Source organism: Acipenser ruthenus, chromosome 13 (assembly GCF_902713425.1).
Source record: "Acipenser ruthenus chromosome 13, fAciRut3.2 maternal haplotype, whole genome shotgun sequence".
NCBI lineage: Eukaryota > Metazoa > Chordata > Actinopteri > Acipenseriformes > Acipenseridae > Acipenser > Acipenser ruthenus.
In genome coordinates this window covers 692,079-712,605 of record NC_081201.1, presented here as the reverse complement: position 1 = coordinate 712,605, position 20,527 = coordinate 692,079, and the positions used below count along the sequence as shown (strand labels likewise).

General features: G+C 41.6%; 3 protein-coding genes across 4 annotated transcripts; all 3 read left to right on the top strand.

Moving 5' to 3' along the window:
* Positions 1-380: 380 nt before the first annotated feature.
* On the top strand, positions 381-6,736 carry pdia2 (protein disulfide isomerase family A, member 2). The gene is made up of 11 exons (XM_034031680.3): positions 381-961; positions 1,623-1,835; positions 2,365-2,498; positions 2,713-2,856; positions 3,222-3,338; positions 3,612-3,737; positions 4,076-4,273; positions 4,757-4,877; positions 5,391-5,572; positions 5,892-5,987; positions 6,340-6,736. Exons 1-11 carry the CDS (start codon positions 754-756, stop codon positions 6,388-6,390), a joined length of 1,590 nt encoding a protein of 529 aa, XP_033887571.3. The 5' UTR covers positions 381-753; the 3' UTR covers positions 6,391-6,736.
* Positions 6,737-7,274: 538 nt separating this feature from the next.
* On the top strand, positions 7,275-14,233 carry zgc:136472 (uncharacterized protein LOC678514 homolog). Its single transcript, XM_059035366.1, has 11 exons — positions 7,275-7,532; positions 8,798-9,004; positions 9,623-9,756; positions 9,930-10,067; positions 10,196-10,306; positions 10,710-10,835; positions 11,337-11,534; positions 11,979-12,099; positions 12,931-13,112; positions 13,657-13,746; positions 14,102-14,233. The coding sequence occupies exons 1-11, from the start codon at positions 7,343-7,345 to the stop codon at positions 14,165-14,167; spliced, it is 1,563 nt and encodes a 520-aa protein (XP_058891349.1). The 5' UTR covers positions 7,275-7,342; the 3' UTR covers positions 14,168-14,233.
* Positions 14,234-15,644: 1,411 nt separating this feature from the next.
* On the top strand, positions 15,645-19,603 carry LOC117418246 (lipopolysaccharide-induced tumor necrosis factor-alpha factor homolog). Of its 2 annotated transcripts, XM_059035363.1 has the most exons (5): positions 15,645-15,714; positions 17,131-17,166; positions 17,349-17,561; positions 18,728-18,896; positions 19,261-19,603. In XM_059035363.1, the coding sequence occupies exons 1-5, from the start codon at positions 15,672-15,674 to the stop codon at positions 19,367-19,369; spliced, it is 570 nt and encodes a 189-aa protein (XP_058891346.1). In that variant the 5' UTR covers positions 15,645-15,671; the 3' UTR covers positions 19,370-19,603. The 2 variants fall into 2 exon arrangements, with proteins under 2 accessions (XP_058891346.1, XP_058891347.1); XM_059035364.1 differs by lacking the exons at positions 15,645-15,714; positions 17,131-17,166 and adding an exon at positions 16,303-17,079.
* Positions 19,604-20,527: the final 924 nt, after the last annotated feature.

The following is a 20,527-nucleotide window of genomic DNA, read 5'->3' as shown; positions in this document are numbered from 1 at the left end:
AAAAAAGCCGATTACTTCAGAGGCGATGATGTGGAATTTAAATGCAAAGTTCTTTTTTTTGTCACAATAGTATCTTGGACGTTTGGTTTGTATTTGTAAGGATTTAGTCATATATATTTCTATATTTCCATAAATATGTTCCATAGTGCCATATCTCATTTTTAAATGGAAATAATGATTATATATATATATATATATATATATATATATATATATATATATATATATATATATATTACAGTCAGTACCAGGATAATTAATATAACAAGCGCATTGAGATCAATTCCTTATGCAGTTTACAGTCAACATAGAGACAATAAATACATTTATGATGACCAGATTGGTTCGAGATTGAATGTATGACGATATGTTTTTTAGAGCGATGTTGTGAAATTATTGCTGTGCTGCTGGTCGACTTGCCTGGACACCGTAAACGAAGCGTCGGTCTCACAAAGAGTTTATTCGCGATTTAGATAATGAATAAATACAAAAACGTACAATACACTTTCTGGATGAAATGCACCCCCAGCGTTACACTACTGGGAGGTGGTGTCATGTTGAGATGTGTAGCTACTCCCATCCATGTAAACAACGCAACCCCATTGAAACCAGTAGCAATCTTACACGCTTGTAGGTGGACGAGGCGTCACTGGCTGGAGTCTCATATCAGCACCCTGTCCCGCTGGACAGCGCACTCTCACAGCAGCCTCCGTCTCGTTCTTCTCCCACGCGTTCTTCTAAGGTGGTGAAGACATGAAGTTGTATCTAACTGTGCTCGGCTTTGCCCTGGCGATAGCCGCTGCTGTCGGTACAACAAAAGCAGAGGAGAAGGTGGAAGGAGCCGATGAAAAGGAGACCGACGTTTCACACGATATCTCGGAGCACAGTGACGTGTTGATCCTCAACAAACACAACTTCGCCAGAGCCCTGCGGGAGAACAAGTGGCTTCTTGTGGAGTTTTGTAAGTAGCACTAAAAGTAACAGCGCTACAGAACACGAAGGGTTAAAACTTTAAAAGTTAATAAAGGAAATGGAAGTATCTTACATTATTCTCTTAGCCCGTCATTTTATATGATTGAATTTGTCTTCATATATTTTGAGCGCTTCGATTTTTTTAAAATTTTGTTTTAACAAAAATTAAAACTATTCTCTAAATAGGTTAAAAAAATAACTTTAGCCAATATGTATAAAATTATTCAGACTCGGTAAGATTTTTAAAGCACTAAAATATTAGAACTAAACATAGGCTACCCTCTTTATATACAGACACAATTCTGGTTACGATTTTTTTTTTTTGTGATCAAATGTTTGAAAGGGGACCCGGGTTATCTGCCATTAACCTTGTTACCTTGAAACAGGTGCACACTTTCTCATAGCTGCTTATGTCTGTAATATACAACAAGCACAAGTTGAATGCAGTAGCATAGATACAAAACTGTGAGGTGCAACTTATGAGAAGGTCAAAGAGAGAGTTTTTGTTTTTGTATGATGACTTCATGATTGAGTTTGAACATGCAGCTAACATGGAAAGTCAAACACTTGCTTTTTGTCTGCCTGAAGGACAGGAATGGGGACAGTAACGATGCATGAGAATCGTGTTGTATGTATTATATTTGCTCCAGATGCGCCATGGTGTGCACACTGCAGGAGTTTGGAACCGGAGTATGCCGCAGCTGCAGCGATGCTCAAGAACGAATCCTCTGAAATCAAACTGGCCAAAGTGAACACCACGGCGGAAACGGAACTGGCTTCAGAATTTAAAATCCAAGGCATTCCAGCTCTGATATTGTTCAAGCACGGTGACAGAATGAACTTCACTACATTCAAGGGTGCAGGTAAGCGTAAATGCGTGGTGTGAATCCCACAGGGCTTCGACGGAGCACTGCTGAGTTACACACCCTTAGAATTACCCAATGCCCAATCTCAAGTGAAACTCTATCAACCTCCTTGGGCCTCAAACATTACTAAAAAATCCAATATACAAAAATACTATTTAAAAAACCCAATAGCATATCTGATATGGTGCCCTAGAGTAAACTGGATCAATTATCCTGAGGATTGTCTTTCAGAATATCCTGTAGTATAGTACTATCCTATAGCACTCCTCACAATAACTATCCTACAGAGTTTCATAAGGTTGCCTCTCCTATAGGATCCTATAGGATAACCCTTTAAAAGTGAGACCCACAAACTCTACACGATACAGTCGCTCACTGCCACAGCACAATGAGAGCAATGCAATTGATTCAAGGGAATTTAGAACTCACTAATGAAGACTATATTTTTTTCCAGGTAGTGTACTTACTCCTACTGTTTGCAATATTCTAATCATATATGCGAAGTGTAAAATCTCTTTTTCATTAGGAAGGAACACAGCTCGGGGCATCGTGCAGTGGCTGAAGAAACAGAGCGGCCCCGGTGCCTCAGTGCTGGATAGCATTGCTAGCGCCGAGCAGTTCATCAGCACGAATCACATCTCTGTTGTTGGGTTCTTCAAGGTAACTGCTGTCCAAACACTACCACGCTGTGAGCCAGATCATCAAAGTGCGCCCCCTGTTTTTAAAGTAACTGCAGTGAACGACACAACCCCATGAATCTTACCCATTTAGCACTTCCACAAGCTGCATACGTCTCAAATGCGCAGAAGCACCTGTTACAGCACGGGTGTGTTTTCATTTTAAAACAGGGATCTGCTGTCTGTTTTTTTTTTAGGATCTTGAAGGTAAAGGCGCACAAGAGTTTTTTGAAGTGCAGAGGGAGGACTCTGTGATAGACCCTGCGTTTGGTGTCACAGATAATGCTGAGGTCTTCCAGAAGTATGGGATTTCCAAAGACACCGTGGTGATGTTTAAAAAGGTAGGAAAGGAGCACACAGCTGCCTGCCACTTGTGGAGGGCTCCCCCTAGAGGTGACCGAAGAATGTGCATGACAGGGCAAGCATTTATGTATATTTTTATTTTTTTTATTTAGAGTTACTTTTAAATATACAAAATCCTAAAATACAAAGTTTGTTATATACAATAAGAATTAAAAGCCTTTAAATGACTGAAAGGCATGTTGATTCTTAGTAGTGTTTTCCTGTAATGTATTATTTCTTTCACTCTTCTTTACCTCTCTGATTCTGAACAGTGTGTATCCAAGCACACACTACTGTTCTTCCTAACACTGGCTTGAACAGACAGTTAACTGAAGTGCTTTTTTCTTCTGCTTTCTCTGTGCAGTTTGATGAGCAGCGTGCTGACCTGCAGGTTGCAGAGGGCAGCAGTGTGACTCGGGAGGAGCTGTCTGAGTTCATTAAACGGAACGGACTCGAACTGGTCGTTGAGTTTAATGTGGAGGTGCAGTACGTCAGCAAGATGAGAATAAAACTCCCATTGCACAGCACTTTGACCCATTCCAGGTTTTACTGTGAGAATGATTAGACAGTGTGTGCAGGTAACAAGCTCAGGTGGAAATAAATACTGGAACGGTCGACCCTGCTATGAAATGAGATATGCTGTGAAACCAAATGCTTCAGTTTTATTAAGTGGCCTCATTACCCTGCACTGTGTAACTTGAATCTATGAACTATCCATTGACGTCGCTTTCAATACTCGTAATCTCTTTTGCAGAATTCACCAAAGATTTTTGAAGCCGGAATCGAACATCACTTTCTGCTGTTTATCAGTAAGTCCCAGGAGAGCCACGCCCAGTTACTGGAGAGCTTCAGAGGAGCCGCTCCAGGGTTCAGAGGAAAGGTAACGGCTAACTGTGCTCAGGTTTCTTCCCCTGGCATGCCTATTCTACCCTTCATTATACTCAGGAAGCATAGCGCCACCAGTCCAGTCACTGATGTGCCACCCAGCTCCCATACACAGAAAATACACATTGCCTGTGATGCTTATAGTGTATGCCTACTATGTGTCCAGCCTCAATGCTCTACCTGTGCTATGAATGTATTGTTCACGTTAATAATAGCCTAAATAATTCAACGATGTAGCGCAATGTAACTTTTGTGTTATGCCTAACGACGTGCAACCCTTACTAAATAAACCAAGCCAGCCAGTTTGACATGCAGGCACCTTGTATACTGCAGGTAATCTTTGTCCTGATTGACGCCGACAATGGAGACTTCCAGAATGTTTTAAACTTTTTTGGCGTGAAGAGTGAGGACGCTCCCACAGTGCGTCTCATTAACACGAAGACTGAGAAGAAATACACCATGCCGGACAGAGAGATCACAACTGAAAATGTCAGACAGTTCTGCCAGGATGTGCTGGACGGAGCGCAGCAGGTATCACAACTCACCGCTGCAGAAGAAGAAGCTATTGTGTTTATTATTGCTATATATATTTTTATTGCAAACTCTGACCCTTTTTTCAATATAGCTTCTACAAGCCTATGTAACACCTAATACTGAATCAAAGTTGCATTGCTTTTCTGAAATAAAAATATTTATGTTGGTAGAAGTAACGCTTTACATAAAGTGTCTCTGATGACTGTGTATTTACATAGTCGTTACTTAGTAAATACATGTGTACTTACACATAATAACATTGTTATTATGTATAGTAGCAATGTACTTAATGTGTCATTTTTGTTTGCATGATATAACCCTAAGCCTAACTCTGAACCTTTTCTGATACAATTGTGTAATTACATATAATTACATACATATAAATATGCATAAGAATATTTATTATGCTGTGCGTGTGTGCATCTGTATTCAGTGTCTGTGCTGCAATGACACGTGATCTGTGATCTCTCTGTTTCTCAGCCTCACTTAAAGAGTCAAGAAATCCCTGTCGATTGGGACAAGAACCCTGTCAAGGTCCTCGTCGGGAAGAACTTTGAACAAGTGGCTTTCGATGAAACCAGGAGCGTCCTGGTGGAGTTCTGTAAGGAAACATGCACACGAGAAACTCAAACACAAGAGAGCGAATAATGAGATCAGCCTGTGATACAGAAAAGCATGGAGGGAGGGGGAGAAGGAGGAGTGTGGGGTCCTCCATTCCCCTCTCTCTGTCTGGGGGTCCTTTAAACATGAGAATTACATGATTTTCAAAGGCGATCAAAGAAAGCGATGGGACAAGGCTTGTAGAAGCTACAAGAAAATGCCACCTGACCTGTTCAGGCTGTTTCTTATGCATCGTTTCCCAGAAGAGGTCTTGTGGTTTAGGTACACATCTCCCTGAACTGGAAAAGCCTGTGGGGAGATTGCAGATGCGCTATTTATAAAAAAAAAAACACAGTTGTTCTTTTGTTATGTCAATTGTTTTTGATCTCGTTCAGCACTAAGAGGTTGATACCCTGAGCAGGTCTTTTTTCTTAGACCTCTTCACAGTGTTAAAAGAGTTGAAGGCGCACTGCTTATTCACTGTCGGTTAGTTTCTATATTTCTTTGTTTACAGATGCCCCCTGGTGTGGGCACTGCAAAGAGCTGGCTCCAATCTGGGAGCAGCTGGCAGAGAAATATAAAGATCAGGAGGGCATCGTCATTGCCAACATGGACGCCACTGCCAACGAGGTGGAAGCAGTCACAGTCACCGGCTTCCCCACAATCAAATACTTTCCTGCGACTCCCGACAGAAAAGTGAGGTTTTTTAAGAGTATTTTACCACAGGGCGTCCAACCCCTGACAGCATAGCAAAATGCAATAAAGCATAGGTGAGCAATGTCAAGCCATGGTCTGGATAGAAGGCTCCTTTTATAATGATATTAATAAAACTGTTTTAAACTACTTTTGGTTTCTTTATCAACAGTCCGGAGAAGTTCTTTGCATACTGAACATAACTGAATTAATGAGAAACAGGTTTCATAGTAACTTCAATCGCCCCGGGGGTAAAGCTCTGTGAACTAACCCTAATCCTAACCCGGTCCTGGGTTTGTTTGTTTTTTTTTCTCGCACGCAGATTGTAGATTTTAAAGGCAAAAGAGATCTGGAGACTCTCTCCAGGTTTCTGGATAATGGTGGGGAACTGCCCGAGGAATCACATGAAGAGTCGCTGGTAATTGCATTATTCTAGGTTACATAACATAGTGAATGAAGGACTGAAAGAACAGCACTATGAACACAACATGTGATTTAAAAACAATGAGATACAGGCTTCGTATTTACAGGACACTTCTGCCACACGTGCCAGCGACTTTGACCTTCTGTGTAAGACTGGCTTATACACAACTGCATTCTATGACTAAAAACCTCACCTGCTTATAGAAAGAACGTACAGCAATCTAAGAGTTGATAACCTTTAATTAGAACATATACCCCCCACCCTCGCCCCACACAATGAAGTGCAGATTTATTTGACTTTGCTGTGTTATTAATTTAAAAAAAATATATATTTCATTTTTTTTTAGGACTCGAAAGAATCTGAGGAAGAGACCAATATGGAAAAGGATGAATTATAATTTGTATAAAATCTTTTATGAATCCATTAAATAGTTATTTTTTTTATGGAGCAGGAGACTGGAGTTGATGTTCACGTGCCCAGCTGTATTGTTGTACCAATCTCTATGTTCTTTAGTACAGGTCTCTCCAGTTGTAATCTGTCACCAGTATCTCAAATCCCTCACTCTTCTGGCAGAGTAAACGTCCTCTAAAGACATTTCTGTGTACATTGCTGATATCAAGACTATAAAACCTTGTGTTTAATCCAATTATAAATGTGTTGTAATTCTCCTACAATGAAGTGATTTGTACAAGTGCCTATTTATGTTTTACAAAAAATAAATAAATGAATAAATAAATGAATAACTGGGGGTTGGTAATGTTGCTTTATTAAGTTTTGTAATAATCAGGAGGTCCTATTTCATATGGTTACATTTCCCTATTGACTATCTATTGCTTGTTTATTACCATGGAACTGAACTTCTACAAATGGGTAATTGCATATCAGTGAAATACTTGTTCTGGAAAGAAAACTGTGCCCCAGATTCTTACAACCTTTCCCTTGCTTGAGCTTTAAAAACAGGCATGTGCTGCAACAAGATCTGGGGTCCAGTTATTATCTTCTCTGAACACACATTCCCTCCTGATATTTATGATGTTGCAATAAACTAGCATTGTTGCAATGGATATATATATATATATATATATATATATATATATATATATATATATATATATATATATATATATATATACATATGCAGTATATGGGGTCACCTTGTCTGCTCCTACCCAACCCACTGGAATACTAATCACTGCATTACCAAAGTACACACCTCTATCAGATGGAGACTGGGAAAGAGGGGCACTTAGCACGGTCACATGACCTGCTCTAAGCAATCACTAAAGCATGCCTTCCTCTGCCGGGAGGACTTGACAAGGTGACTGGGACTGTTGCTCTGCTCTGCTACCATGAAGACGCTGCTCTTTCTCTCTGTGTTGGCAGCCGTTAGCCTGGCTGCTCTGGCAGAGAATCAGACCCAAACTCCCAAAACCACCAAGAAGAAGGAAAAAATCAAGGAGGAGAAGGGCGTTCTCGAGCTGAAAAAAAGCAACTTTGAGCAGGCCCTCAGACAGCATAAACACCTGCTGGTGAACTTTCGTAAGTACCTGGAGCTGTGTCAGTGTCAGTGTCAGCGTGTGCGTGTGCGTGTGTGTGTGCGTGTCAGTGTGTGCATGTGCGTGTCAGTGTGTGCGTTGCATGTTGGATCACTGCAGGGGTTTGCTTGAGGAAACTGAAATTGCTTTCTGTCACTGCTGTGTTGTTCTACTGTGTGTGAAGTGTGTCCATTGGCTGTAGGTGGGTCTCTCTGGTGCTGATGGGATTGCCCCACTGTCTGGTTATAACAGTCCCCAGGGAGCCCTTCGGTGCTCAAAGTGGGGTTTGTAAAATGCACTGTAAGAGGTTGCTTAGTTATAAATTGAGGTACAGTGGTGGGAATCTCTCCCTGTTGTAAGGTTAATAATTCATACTCATTCATAAAAGACAGTATGAGTTTTCTTTGCACAAGCACAATATGCTTTTTTTCTCATATTATTTTCAAGGAATAGTAAATATTGTATATGCCGCAATAGAAAACTAGATTACTATATCTTTTGATTTCTATACACGGTGTATCTGACACCTACAATAGCAAGATCAAACTTCTCAATCTTAGCCTCTTCCAAAAATGGAAAGCAAACGTGACCTGCCGCTGAGTCTATCCAGACAAAGACTTCATTGAAAAGCTTAAGTGAAAGAGTCAATATATTTCACACACGCAGGCTGATAAAACACAGCACTGAAATGCTGCACCAGAAATGTGAGCCTTTTATTATCTGTTATCTGGGGTCTTATCACTTTGTTCCTTTGATTTCATTAGTGAATGGTACTGTGGACTGAGCCACCCCCATAGTGCTATGGATGTAGTTTACCATAGCTGATCATGGTTTGCCTTGTTTATGTATATGATTTACTATACCTGCCCTTTACCATGCTTTCACTGTGCTTTATTACACTTTACTGTGCTTTATTACACTTTGGTATGCTTTCACTGTGCTTTATTACACTTTACCATGGTTTACTTGTGCTTTATTACACTTTGCTATGCTTTCACTGTGCTTTATTACACTTTGCTATGCTTTCACTGTGCTTTATTACACTTTACTATGCTTTCACTGTGCTTTATTACACTTTACTATGCTTTCACTGTGCTTTATTACACTTTACTGTGCTTTCACTGTGCTTTATTACACTTTGCTATGCTTTCACTGTGCTTTATTACACTTTGCCATGCTTTGCTGTGCCGCTGTCTTGCTGCTGTAGATGGGTGTGTACGGGTGTGTTCTCTGGGTACTCTAATCTCTCTCCTGCTCTGCGTTTCCCAGACGCCCCCCTGTCTGGAGAGTCACAGAGTCTCTCTCTGGAGTTTGCGAGCGCCGCAGCCCAGCTGAGGAACGAGTCCTCTAAGATCCGGCTGGGCACCATCGACGTCTCCAAAGAGAAGGAGCTCACCAAAGAGCTTGGAGTCACAGACTTCCCGGCGCTGCGGTTTTTCATTTCGGGCGACAGGGAGAACCCTGTAACATGTCCAGGTACATCCTGTAACCCACTTATCATTATGTGCTTAAACATGCATTAGTGTTGAAAGTACACAACCACTAGAGACACCTGGTGTAAAGTGTTATCAACAGAGAGAACCACAGCAGTGTCTTAGGACCAGCCTTAAACAGCCTCTGCTATATAGACCTGATCCAAATGGTAGCAGCTTGTGAGACTATGGACATTGCTCACTAATGTTCTTCAGCTCGTAAAGGGGCTTGCATACTCAAATGCCTCTAAATGCTCTGTGTTTATCTAACAGCATTAACCACTTAATGCTCTGTATTACACGGATTGCACCTAGAATTGCATCTTGTCCCATGAAAAGAATTCCACGGTTTTGACGTCAAAGAGTTGTCGTGTAGCACAGTTTTGACGTCAAAACCTTGCAGTCCGACTTTTTCTGTCTATATATAGAGCAATAGTTTAAAGTCTGTGCAAATAAATAAAATAACAAAGGGACTGCTGCACCCGGGGTTCTGTGACATTTCAGTTTGCAGCTTTGCTCTCGTGGTTTGAGACAGAAGCCCTCGATGTATTGGTATTTGTTAGTAACTCACTGTAGCTCCTATACTGTTTACTGTATCATGCTATATGACTACGCTGCACAGCTTTGAGATCAGCTTCGGCCATCGTCACCTGGCTCAAAAGAAGGACCGGCCCCAGTGCGGTGCTGATAAAGGACGTGGATCACGCCAAAGCCTTTGTGGAGGAAGCTGAGGTGGTCATCGTTGGCTTCTTCAAGGTATGCCAGCTTTGCAGAGACATGGAAACAATACTTAACAGGGATGAGTAAAGAAGCTGCATTGAAATCCATTGCAGGACTTAGATTATTCAAAATATCCCGCGTAGCAGGTACCATATTACAACGGGATTTTAAAAGCATTTTTCTCTTTTTTTCCTCTCACCCTAAAACAGGATCTGGAGAAGGGGGAAGTTCAAGTATTCTATGAGGCAGCGCAAGATATTCCAGACCTGCCCTTTGGAGTCACAAAAAATAAAAACGTGTTCAGTAAATATGACATCACAAAAAACGCTGTAGTGTTATTTAAAAAGGTAAAGATGCTTTACCATGCTTTGTTATTCTTTACAGTGCTTGCCTATGCTTCACCATGCTTTCACTGTGGTTTATTATACTTAGCTGTGCTTGTATTAAGGGTAACCCATCTCCGGCTTTGTTACAGTCAGAAGAAAAGCCAGTCGCATATGAAATGTCTGGTGAAGTATCGAGAGACAGTCTGGTGAGGTTTATAAGGACGTTTGAAATGGATCTCGTTACAGAGTACAACAGGGAGGTTTGTATCACTGACATACATTAAAGAATGAGCCGCACTTGATGCATACAGGATAGTGACTGGGGATCAGTATGTAGCTGTGTAACTAGGAATACCAGTGTGATGCTGCTAGCAACGTGTGTGTGTGTGTGCGTGTGTGTGTGTGCGTATGTGTCAGTGTGTCTGTGTGTGTCTGTGTGTGTGTCAGTGTGTCTGTGTGTGCGTGTGTGTGTGTGTGCGTGTGTGTGTGCATGTGTGCATGTGTGTGTGTCAGTGTGTGTGTGTGTGTGCGTGCATGCGTGTGTGTGTGTGTGTGTGTATGTGTATAATTAATTCTAAGGGATTGAAATTAGAGTTTTGCTTTGTGTGTTCAACACTCTTGTGTTGTCGGAGGCAATGCTTATTCGCTCTTTCTGTCCGCTAGACATCTGGGAAAATCTTTACTGCCCTGGTGACCAGCCACATTCTACTGTTCACAAACAAGACAGCAGACGACTTCAGAGAACTCCACGGGGAATTCCAGAGTGCTGCTGTCGAATTCAGGGGAAAGGTAAGTCCTGTTGACTTGAACTGGGAGCTCATGACAGACACATCCAATAAATAGTGTTTTCATCCAAATAGTTACTGTATCTATGACTATGAATTATACAATACAATTATATATACTAGGAGTAGCAGCTGCGGTTCAAGCATAAGTTCAAACTTAACAAACTGCAGTGTGAAAGTCAGTACCAGGTGCTAGCAGTGTGAGATCACTGCATTGTGAATGTCAGTACCAGGTGCTAGCGGTGTGAGATCACTGCAGTGTGAATGTCAGTACCAGGTGCTAGCAGTGTGAGATCACTGCATTGTGAATGTCAGTACCAGGTGCTAGCGGTGTGAGATCACTGCAGTGTGAATGTCAGTACCAGGTGCTAGCAGTGTGAGATCACTGCATTGTGAATGTCAGTACCAGGTGCTAGCGGTGTGAGATCACTGCAGTGTGAATGTCAGTACCAGGTGCTAGCAGTTTATTGCAGGTGTTCACGTCGTTGTGATGCATTTTCCGAAGGTGCTGTTTGTTTTCGTTGACACTGATGAAACCAGGAACGGACGGATTTTTGAAGTTTTCCATGTTCGTGAAGTGGACACTCCTGCGGTCCGCATTATAAACCTGACGGACAACGTGCAGTACCAGATGCAAGCAGACGAGGTCACTGCGCACAACCTGAGAACCTTCTGCTGGACTTACCTGGATGGGAAAGCAAAGGTATTAGTTGTTTTGTTTGTTTATGTATCTTTACATGAAGTGTATTTACATAGAGTTACTGAGTAAATACATGTGTGCTTACACATCAATACAATGTTATTATGCATAGTTACAATGCACTTAATCTGTAAATTTGTTTGCACGATATAACCCTAACCCTAACCCTAACTCTTTTCTAATACAATTGTGTATTTAAATATGTCATGCAAAAAGTTACACATTAAGTACATTGTAACTATGCATAATAACATTGTAACTGTGTGTAAGTGCACATGTATTTACTTAGTAACTGCTATGTAAATACACAGTGATTTATGGACTCTTAATGTAAAGTGTTACCAGATACTGTAGTGCAGCTGGGAAAGAATCCACCGCAGTGGAATGTCCAGCATGTGGTCGCTCAGTTCCGGTATCACGAATTTCCTATTTGTTTTTTTGCCACAGCCCAAGCTGGACAGCGAACCCATTCCTGAAAACTGGGACAAGGGCCCCGTGAAGGAGCTGGTCGGGATGAACTTCGAGAGAGTCGTTTTCAATGAGGACCGGAACGTTTTTGTCATGTTCTGTAAGTACCTTTCATTATCCGCTTAACAGGAGAGAGATGCGCCGGCTTCCTGCTGTGTTTGAAAATAACATAATATACCCTCAAACACGGCCAGCACTGCTGAAGGCAGCAGCTGAAACTTTCACTTAGGAAAGAGACAACATCAGAACCACACCCTCGCCCCTCCCCTAGGTGCGTTCCTCCGATGGGAACCAGCCTCCGTCGTTGCTGTACCCAGCCTCAGCCCTCATCCCTTGCATTGTGGGAGAGCCCTGCTGACCTGTGTTGGCTGTACCCAGCCTCAGCCCTCGTCCCTTGCATTGTGGGAGAGCCCTGCTGACCTGTGTTGGCTGTACCCAGCCTCAGCCCTCATCCCTTGCATTGTGGGAGAGCCCTGCTGACCTGTGTTGGCTGTACCCAGCCTCAGCCCTCGTCCCTTGCATTGTGGGAGAGCCCTGTTGACCTGTGTTGGCTGTACCCAGCCTCAGCCCTCATCCCTTGCATTGTGGGAGAGCCCTGCTGACCTGTGTTGGCTGTACCCAGCCTCAGCCCTCATCCCTTGCATTGTGGGAGAGCCCTGCTGACCTGTGTTGGCTGTACCCAGCCTCAGCCCTCGTCCCTTGCATTGTGGGAGAGCCCTGCTGACCTGTGTTGGCTGTACCCAGCCTCAGCCCTCGTCCCTTGCATTGTGGGAGAGCCCTGCTGACCTGTGTTGGCTGTACCCAGCCTCAGCCCTCGTCCCTTGCATTGTGGGAGAGCCCTGCTGACCTGTGTTGGCTGTACCCAGCCTCAGCCCTCGTCCCTTGCATTGTGGGAGAGCCCTGCTGATCTGTGTTGTGCTTTCTCTTGAAGATGCTCCGTGGTCTGCAGCCTGCAAGGAGCTGCTGTCTGTGTGGGAGCAGCTGGGGAAGGTGTTTGAGGATCACGCCAGCGTGGTCATTGGTAAGATCGACAGCACTGCCAACGACGTGCACACCGTCCTGCTGGAGCGCCACCCTGCGTTCACCTTCTTCCCCGCGACGTCATTCCAAAGGGTACGAGGGAGCCGCCCAGTCAAAACTAAAACATACATTCAGATAAACTGTTTGCTTATGAGTACAGCTGCTAAGCTGTAAAAAAAATAAATAAAACACAACTGTGGAGCAGGGATGAAGATCAGGGTTGCCTCCCCTCCCATTGTCTGAGCAGCACATTGCCATGTATAAAACAGTAGTAACACTTTACAGTGTATTTACACCGTAGTTACATAGTTACAATGTTATTATACTCAATATAACCCTAACCCTGACATCCTAACCCTAACCCTTTTCTGATTCAATTGTGTACTTACATATAAAGAGCAAGAAGATTTCCACATTAAGTACATTGTAGCTATGCATCATAACATTGCAATTATGTGTAAGTAATTAAAAGTGTTACCCAGCAGTCATATTGAAGCACTACAGACGATCTTCTCATTCTAAGTTTTTCAATAAAGGGCGTCTTCTATTCTTTAGTTTATGTATGTTTTTCATTCATGCGTTTAACTGTTTCCAGCCCTCTACTGTGTGCACATGCTGTTCATTCTCGTGTTCACAGATTGTCACCTACACCGGTGAAAGGACGTTGGAAGCCTTCGTTCAGTTTGTTGAAAACCAGGTGGAATTAGCGAAGGAAGAGAAGGCAAAGGTGGGTCCCATTTCCTGACATTAGAGCTGGTAACAAATGCGCAAGCACCAGAACTGACCAGCGGATCCTCCAGCCATCCCCTGTAGAGTACACCAGGCGATTCAGAATGCTTCACGTGGTTTGTGTATCACCAGCAAACACAAGTGGAGGAAACTCCTCCCCACGATTTGGTCCACTTGAGCTGGAATGACTGACCCCCATGGTTGTAATAGTCATGATTCAGTACAGCCTGTCAGTATGCTGTAGCTGTTGCTGTGTTGCATATATTTTCAGGCAGTGCAAGTCAAGTCTCAAACATCACTAGCTTTCCAGAATTTTTTTCCAATCCATTTTTTATTTTTGTTCTATTTTGTAGGAAGATGAAGAAAAGAGAAAACAAGCAATCGAAGAGTCAGAAGGGAAAGAGAAAGAAGAGCTTTAACCAATTTAAAGGAGGGCAGCCTACAAAACTTTTTGAGAATAAAGGCTTTTATTGCAAAGATCCAAACTGCTGCATGGACATTTCTTATTTCTATTAAAATATTGCAAATTGTGTTGCAGATGGTTTTAAAGGCAACTAATTACAAATGTAATGTTCTTATTGTTTATTTGTTTAAAGCCCACCAATCACCTGACTGGTCTGTAATCAAAGATCTGCAGGGGTGTGCCCCTGTACCCCTTTATTTCCATCTCCTCCCCTTCCCCATCCTCCCCCTTGCAGCCGCTCTCCTTGAGGAGACTGGAGGCACCAGTCTTCGGTATGGTCCTGCTTGAAGTTATATTTCCATAAAACGTGCCAAACCAGAATGATTGTGTAACAGGTAATGTGACACTTTTAATGTCCACCTCCCCTTTCTTAACAGTATTACATTATGATGCACACTCTCATTTAATCAAACCTAACCCTCAATCTTCATTTTAAACACCTGCCATTTCACTTTGTTTGATTTAACTGGAAGCTAGGCTCATTTGATGTTGAATAGGAGATTATATATATATATATATATATTTAATTTTTGGTTTTTTTTAGATAGCTGCTGAGGTGAGGCAGAATGACAAGGAAGAGCTGGCAAATCAATTGTTCTTTTCTTTTTTCAGAATTATTTTATATTTTCTAATTGTTTATTTTGCCAACAGTTACTGTGAAAATGTAAATGTATTATAGCTTTACGCATATATAAAATGTGTTTTTAAACATAAGCTCATTAATTGCACGTTCTTAAAATTGTATTTGAAAATGGCTTATTTAATACACTATTGTAGCTTATATTATTATTCTATTCAATCTGCTTTATTTAAGTTGTTTTTTTAAATACCTTAACTAAAAACATCGCTCTTAGCATTATGTTTTGGTTTAATTATCTATCTATCTATCTATCTATCTATCTTTCTATCTTGTCTTCTTTCTATTCCTGAAAGATATTATTTTCAAGTATTGCTCATCCTTGTTAGACAGCTTTTAGGGTCTTCCAGTCCTGAGTTTGTCAATTACAGATGATGTTTCTCTGTACTTGTTGACTGTGCTTCGGATACCACACCTTGAAAATCGAGCGATGCGAGCTATTTCACTCAATGTTTTTCCTTCTTTATGCAAGTCAAGATTGTTATCATAGTAGAAAACACTAGTGGAGGCTTTGAGGAAATTGTTGATGCCCATAATGCATCAGAGTAGAAAAATGCAACATATCTAAGACTTGTGCACAGCAGTGTGTGTGTGTGTGTGTGTGCATGTGTATATTTACAAAGCTTTTTTTTTTATGAAAACAGACTGATTATTTGCTGTTTTTTTAACATCCAGGTGTTTGGTTTCGAATCCCTACACATGGTCCAATACACACAAGTTATGTGTTTTAATTTGATTTTAATAATGCATGTGCAATGATAACTGGCTAGTTACACTAAAGTGTATTGTGATTATTATCTTTTTTTTAAAAGAAAAGAACACAATGCAGTCTCCCTCCAGCCCTCCTGCCTATTGTGAGCACGAAGGTATGGTATAAATATTCTAGAATCTCATGCATTCCCACTGAGGATGCTTCAAACCAATAGAATACAAATCAGAGTGAATAAAGACAAACCTGTGGAGCCCGTCACAAAGCAACCAAATATACAGTACAGTACAATATGATTCAATACAATACAATACAATGCAGTACAGTACAATACAATTCAATACAATACAATACAATACAGTACAGTACAGTACAGTACAGTACAGTACAGTACAATACAATACAATACAATGCAGTACAATACAATACAATACAACACAATACAATACAATACAACACAATACAATACAATACAGTACAATACAGTACAATACAATACAGTGCAGTACAATCCAATTCAATTCACATTTCTAGAGTGTCTTTCATCACAAGGATCCCAAAGCGCTCCACTCACAAAAATAGCAATTAAGCCATTACATTAAAAACAGTCTGATACAGCACAATATAGTTAGGGTGACCCAGGGTCTGGTGGAAAATGTCAAAAAGACAGATTGAATTTATCCAAAAAGTGATGGTGTTTTATTAATGATTGCACTTAATCTGATCAGTAGATAGAATACAGCACTTGAACAGTTAATAACTTATTACAAAAAAAAAACAAAAACAAGATGAACAAAACAAATATCCTATACATAGGCTAGAGGTAAATAACCTGTCTTCATTATCCAGGGTTTAGTTTTTAACAATAAGCAGAGCTCTGCCACAACCTTCTTTTTCAACCTCTCCCTCCATACTGAGCCAGGCTCTGGCTTTATATACCTGAGCTGAGGTAAATCCCGCCCAGGACTAATCCAAAATATTAACAAATATACTTTAAAATCTTAACAGTGGCCTTCTAAAATCCCACACAGCAATAATAAATAACAGTGATATCAATAACAGTGTTTAAAATAACCTTATCAATCCAAAACATATTACCATTGTATAAATATTTGTTTTAAAACCAACAAGTGCTTCCTTCCCCATTGGTACAGTCCCAGAAAATACGGTAAGTACAATACGGTAAAAATGAAGGCTGAACCGCGCCTCCACATGGCGACCTCTCGGCATTGCTGCCCCTCACAAACGTGGCGCCGCTAAACTAAAAACTTTTAACCAAGTTTGCCAAAGTTAAGCTAAGTCCACTTTAATTCAGTGAACTTGAAAATAATTGCAAACCGTAACTTTTTCATCCAGTTTAGAATATATTAAAATTATAACCCGAGAAGTTCGATATGAGTTTTAATACAGTACCTTGTTTCTGTACTGCTTTCATGGCGTCCACGTCTCACTCTGCTCATGCGTACCTGTCCAGGGGGATATCAGCGTTCAGCCTTTAGAAGCTTCTTTTTAACCACGGCTGGTATGTATTAAATCAGTTATGTATTTCTTTCTTTCTTTCTTCCCCCGACAGATTTCCAACAGCAGACCACCATCACGACAACAAGAAGTAAGTGTTGTTTTTTTGTTTTTTTGTCTTACAGGCTACCGTTATGCTGCTGTGCATCTTAGTTTACCATAGTCATACATCACACTTTCATTATTGTAGTTATTTTTTAAAGTTCATCCCCCGGTAATATAAAACAGATACCTTGATGGGATTTATATACAGTATATTGCATGTCTCTTCAGTTCTACCTGAGATGAAACCACAGAATGGACCCCAGCTAACAAATCAGGGGGGGAATATCAACCTTGTTGTACATGCGTCCCCCCCTGCAGCACCGGTGCAACCAGCACCAATGCAACCGGCACCAATGCAACCAGCACCAATGCAACCAGTGGGACACCTGCCAGCTGCAGCAATGCACGGCCAAATAGTGCAGATGCAACAAATGCAACAAGGTAAGCTGCCGTCCTCGACACACCGATTGAAGTGCTTTTTTCTTGCCTCATTAGCATGAGCAGCTTTATCACACAGTCCCCCTTTTCTTGTATTAAAGATATTCTGGGTCTTTGCTTGTTTTTATTTATTTATTTAGACTTTACAGTAATTGAGATATGCAAGTTTTTCAAGTTTTCAGCATGCCTTGCTGAATGAAACTTCACCCCTGTCGTAGAGACCTGCTGCAGCCCACTGCAGTTTAGAATCAGTAACAGTGACTTCATGCCAAGCAGCACCATGCACTGCATTTTAGAATCAGTAACAGTGACTTCATGCCAAGCAGCACCAGGCACTGCAGTTTAGAATCAGTAACAGTGACTTCATGCCAAGCAGCACCAGGCACTGCAGTTTAGAATCAGTAACAGTGACTTCATGCCAAGCAGCACCAGGCACTGCAGTTTAGAATCAGTAACAGTGACTTCATGCCAAGCAGCACCAGGCACTGCAGTTTAGAATCAGTAACAGTGACTTCATGCCAAGCAGCACCGTGCACTGCAGTTTAGAATCAGTAACAGTGACTTCATGCCAAGCAGCACCGTGCACTGCAGTTTAGAATCAGTAACAGTGACTTCATGCCAAGCAGCACCATGCACTGCAGTTTAGAATCAGTAACAGTGACTTCATGCCAAGCAGCACCGTGCACTGCAGTTTAGAATCAGTAACAGTGACTTCATGCCAAGCAGCACCATGCACTGCAGTTTAGAATCAGTAACAGTGACTTCATGCCAAGCAGCACCAGGCACTGCAGTTTAGAGTCAGTAACAGTGACTTCATGCCAAGCAGCACCAGGCACTGCAGTTTAGAATCAGTAACAGTGACTTCATGCCAAGCAGCACCGTGCACTGCAGTTTAGAATCAGTAACAGTGACTTCATGCCAAGCAGCACCATGCACTGCAGTTTAGAATCAGTAACAGTGACTTCATGCCAAGCAGCACCAGTCACTGCAGTTTAGAATCAGTAACAGTGACTTCATGCCAAGCAGCACCAGGCACTGCAGTTTAGAATCAGTAACAGTGACTTCATGCCAAGCAGCACCATGCACTGCAGTTTAGAATCAGTAACAGTGACTTCATGCCAAGCAGCACCATGCACTGCAGTCAGGAAATCATGTGTTTCTGTTCACAGGGTACCCGGCTCCTCAGATTCAACAGCCCTATGTTATCATAAACACGAATCTCGGAGACTCCCCCTGCATGACGAGATGCTCCAACTGTCAGCAGCAGGTGCAGACCAAGGTTGAATACAAAGCCGGAGGGTTCGCCTGGCTCATGTGCTTTGTGTTCATTTTCTTTGGGTATGTCCTTCTTCTCCAATGCAGTGAGAGTTGACAATTTGATTCCCTCCCTAGCCAGATCAAACTAAACACAGTGAGAGCCAAGAGGAAGGTAGGTAGACCCCACCAGCCTCGGAAACCATTGTCATTGAGTACTGGGCTGTTCCATCGACTGCCATTGCCGTCCCCCGCAAATGGGTTCATTTAGGTCTCAGTCAGGGCAGGCTCTGGGCACACAGAGCAAAGCACAGCTCAGCTCGAGACAGGAAAAACACTTCTTTTGTACCATGGGTCAGAATTTGTTTAAAAAAAAACAAATACATATTTGGAAACCTTGTTGCACAATATGAGAACTGATTGACTGTTTGTTGCTATTCTTGTTTAGGTGCATTCTGGGGTGCTGCCTTATACCCTTTTTTGCTGACGGCTTCAAAGATGCGCATCACTCCTGCCCTAACTGTCATCAGAACCTGCATGTCCACAAGCGGCTGTAGCAGGTCAGGCTGGCCTCGTTCTGCGAGCATGCTGGCTTCAGAAGTATGTCACTTCATTTTGTTTTCTTCTTAATTCTCATTTCCGTCATAACTGTGTTAACTATTAACATGGGAGTATGTGCATTATGTATCTTAAAACAATTGTAATACTAAACAACTTGCATGGAAGATTAAAAGATAATGACTCAGAATTTTGCCTTGCATTTTCATTTAGAAAGAAAGAATAAAGAAAGTATCCTGCCAACATTCTTTTTTTTTTTTTTTTTTTTTTTTTATACAAATCAATTAGTTGTAAATCCAGCTCATCCCTGATGAAACCTGACTTCAAAAGAGCCATTCTTCAGCAACAATCCGGTCATTATGTATTCTATAAAACAGTATTGCAATAAGCTAACAAAAGGTTTGCATTATAACAAGTCTTGTATAACAGGAATCATAAAACCACACACTGACTGATCTATCAGCTGCACATCTTCTAATACAGACTGCAGACCCGTTTCCTTTCTATGAAAACAAGTAATGAACAGCTCTGGAAAATGCGAGGACATCTGTGCGAGATGCAAGATTTGTATTGTTATTTATTAGCAGACGCCCTTATCCAGGGCGTCTTACAATTGTTACAAGATATCACATTATTTTTACATACAATTACCCATTTATACAGTTGGGTTTTTACTGGAGCAATCTAGGTAAAGTACCTTGCTCAAGGGTTCAGCAGCAGTGTCCCCCCCACATGGGATTTGAACCCACAACCTTCCGGTCAAGAGTCCAGAGCCCTAACCACTACGCCACACTGCAGTACCACATTACCAATTATTGTCATTTAGGCCAATAATGGCACAAGGGAGGTGGTTCTGGAATAAATGAGCTAGTTTGATGTTGACTCCCCCTTGATTAAGGGGACCAAGCAAATCACAATTCTGATCAAAACCATTCTGAATGCTGCAGTACCTGAAACACTCTATATAGATACATGTTGAAAAACTAGATCTCTCCAAACAGCAGCAATTGGTGAAGTAACTTTTCCATAGGGTTAGAAAGTTTGTGGAACATTAGAAAAACAGTACTTCTTTAACCACACAGAATTTAATTAATTTTCAGCCCACAAAAAATGCTCAGGTTCATTTACATAAAAATGATTATCAATACACTATTTCA

Excerpts from the sequence above, each read along its gene's own strand:
- pdia2 (XM_034031680.3), top strand. The coding sequence starts at position 754 with ATGAAGTTGTATCTAACTGTGCTCGGCTTTGCCCTGGCGATAGCCGCT. Across the intron at positions 2,857-3,221 it reads CCGTGGTGATGTTTAAAAAG|TTTGATGAGCAGCGTGCTGA; the intron begins GTAGGAAAGGAG and ends TTCTCTGTGCAG. Across the intron at positions 4,878-5,390 it reads GAGCGTCCTGGTGGAGTTCT|ATGCCCCCTGGTGTGGGCAC; the intron begins GTAAGGAAACAT and ends CTTTGTTTACAG.
- zgc:136472 (XM_059035366.1), top strand. The coding sequence starts at position 7,343 with ATGAAGACGCTGCTCTTTCTCTCTGTGTTGGCAGCCGTTAGCCTGGCT. Across the intron at positions 9,757-9,929 it reads TCATCGTTGGCTTCTTCAAG|GATCTGGAGAAGGGGGAAGT; the intron begins GTATGCCAGCTT and ends ACCCTAAAACAG. Across the intron at positions 10,307-10,709 it reads TTACAGAGTACAACAGGGAG|ACATCTGGGAAAATCTTTAC; the intron begins GTTTGTATCACT and ends TCTGTCCGCTAG.
- LOC117418246 (XM_059035363.1), top strand. The coding sequence starts at position 15,672 with ATGCAGTCTCCCTCCAGCCCTCCTGCCTATTGTGAGCACGAAG. Across the intron at positions 15,715-17,130 it reads TGCCTATTGTGAGCACGAAG|ATTTCCAACAGCAGACCACC; the intron begins GTATGGTATAAA and ends TTCCCCCGACAG. Across the intron at positions 17,562-18,727 it reads GATGCAACAAATGCAACAAG|GGTACCCGGCTCCTCAGATT; the intron begins GTAAGCTGCCGT and ends TTCTGTTCACAG.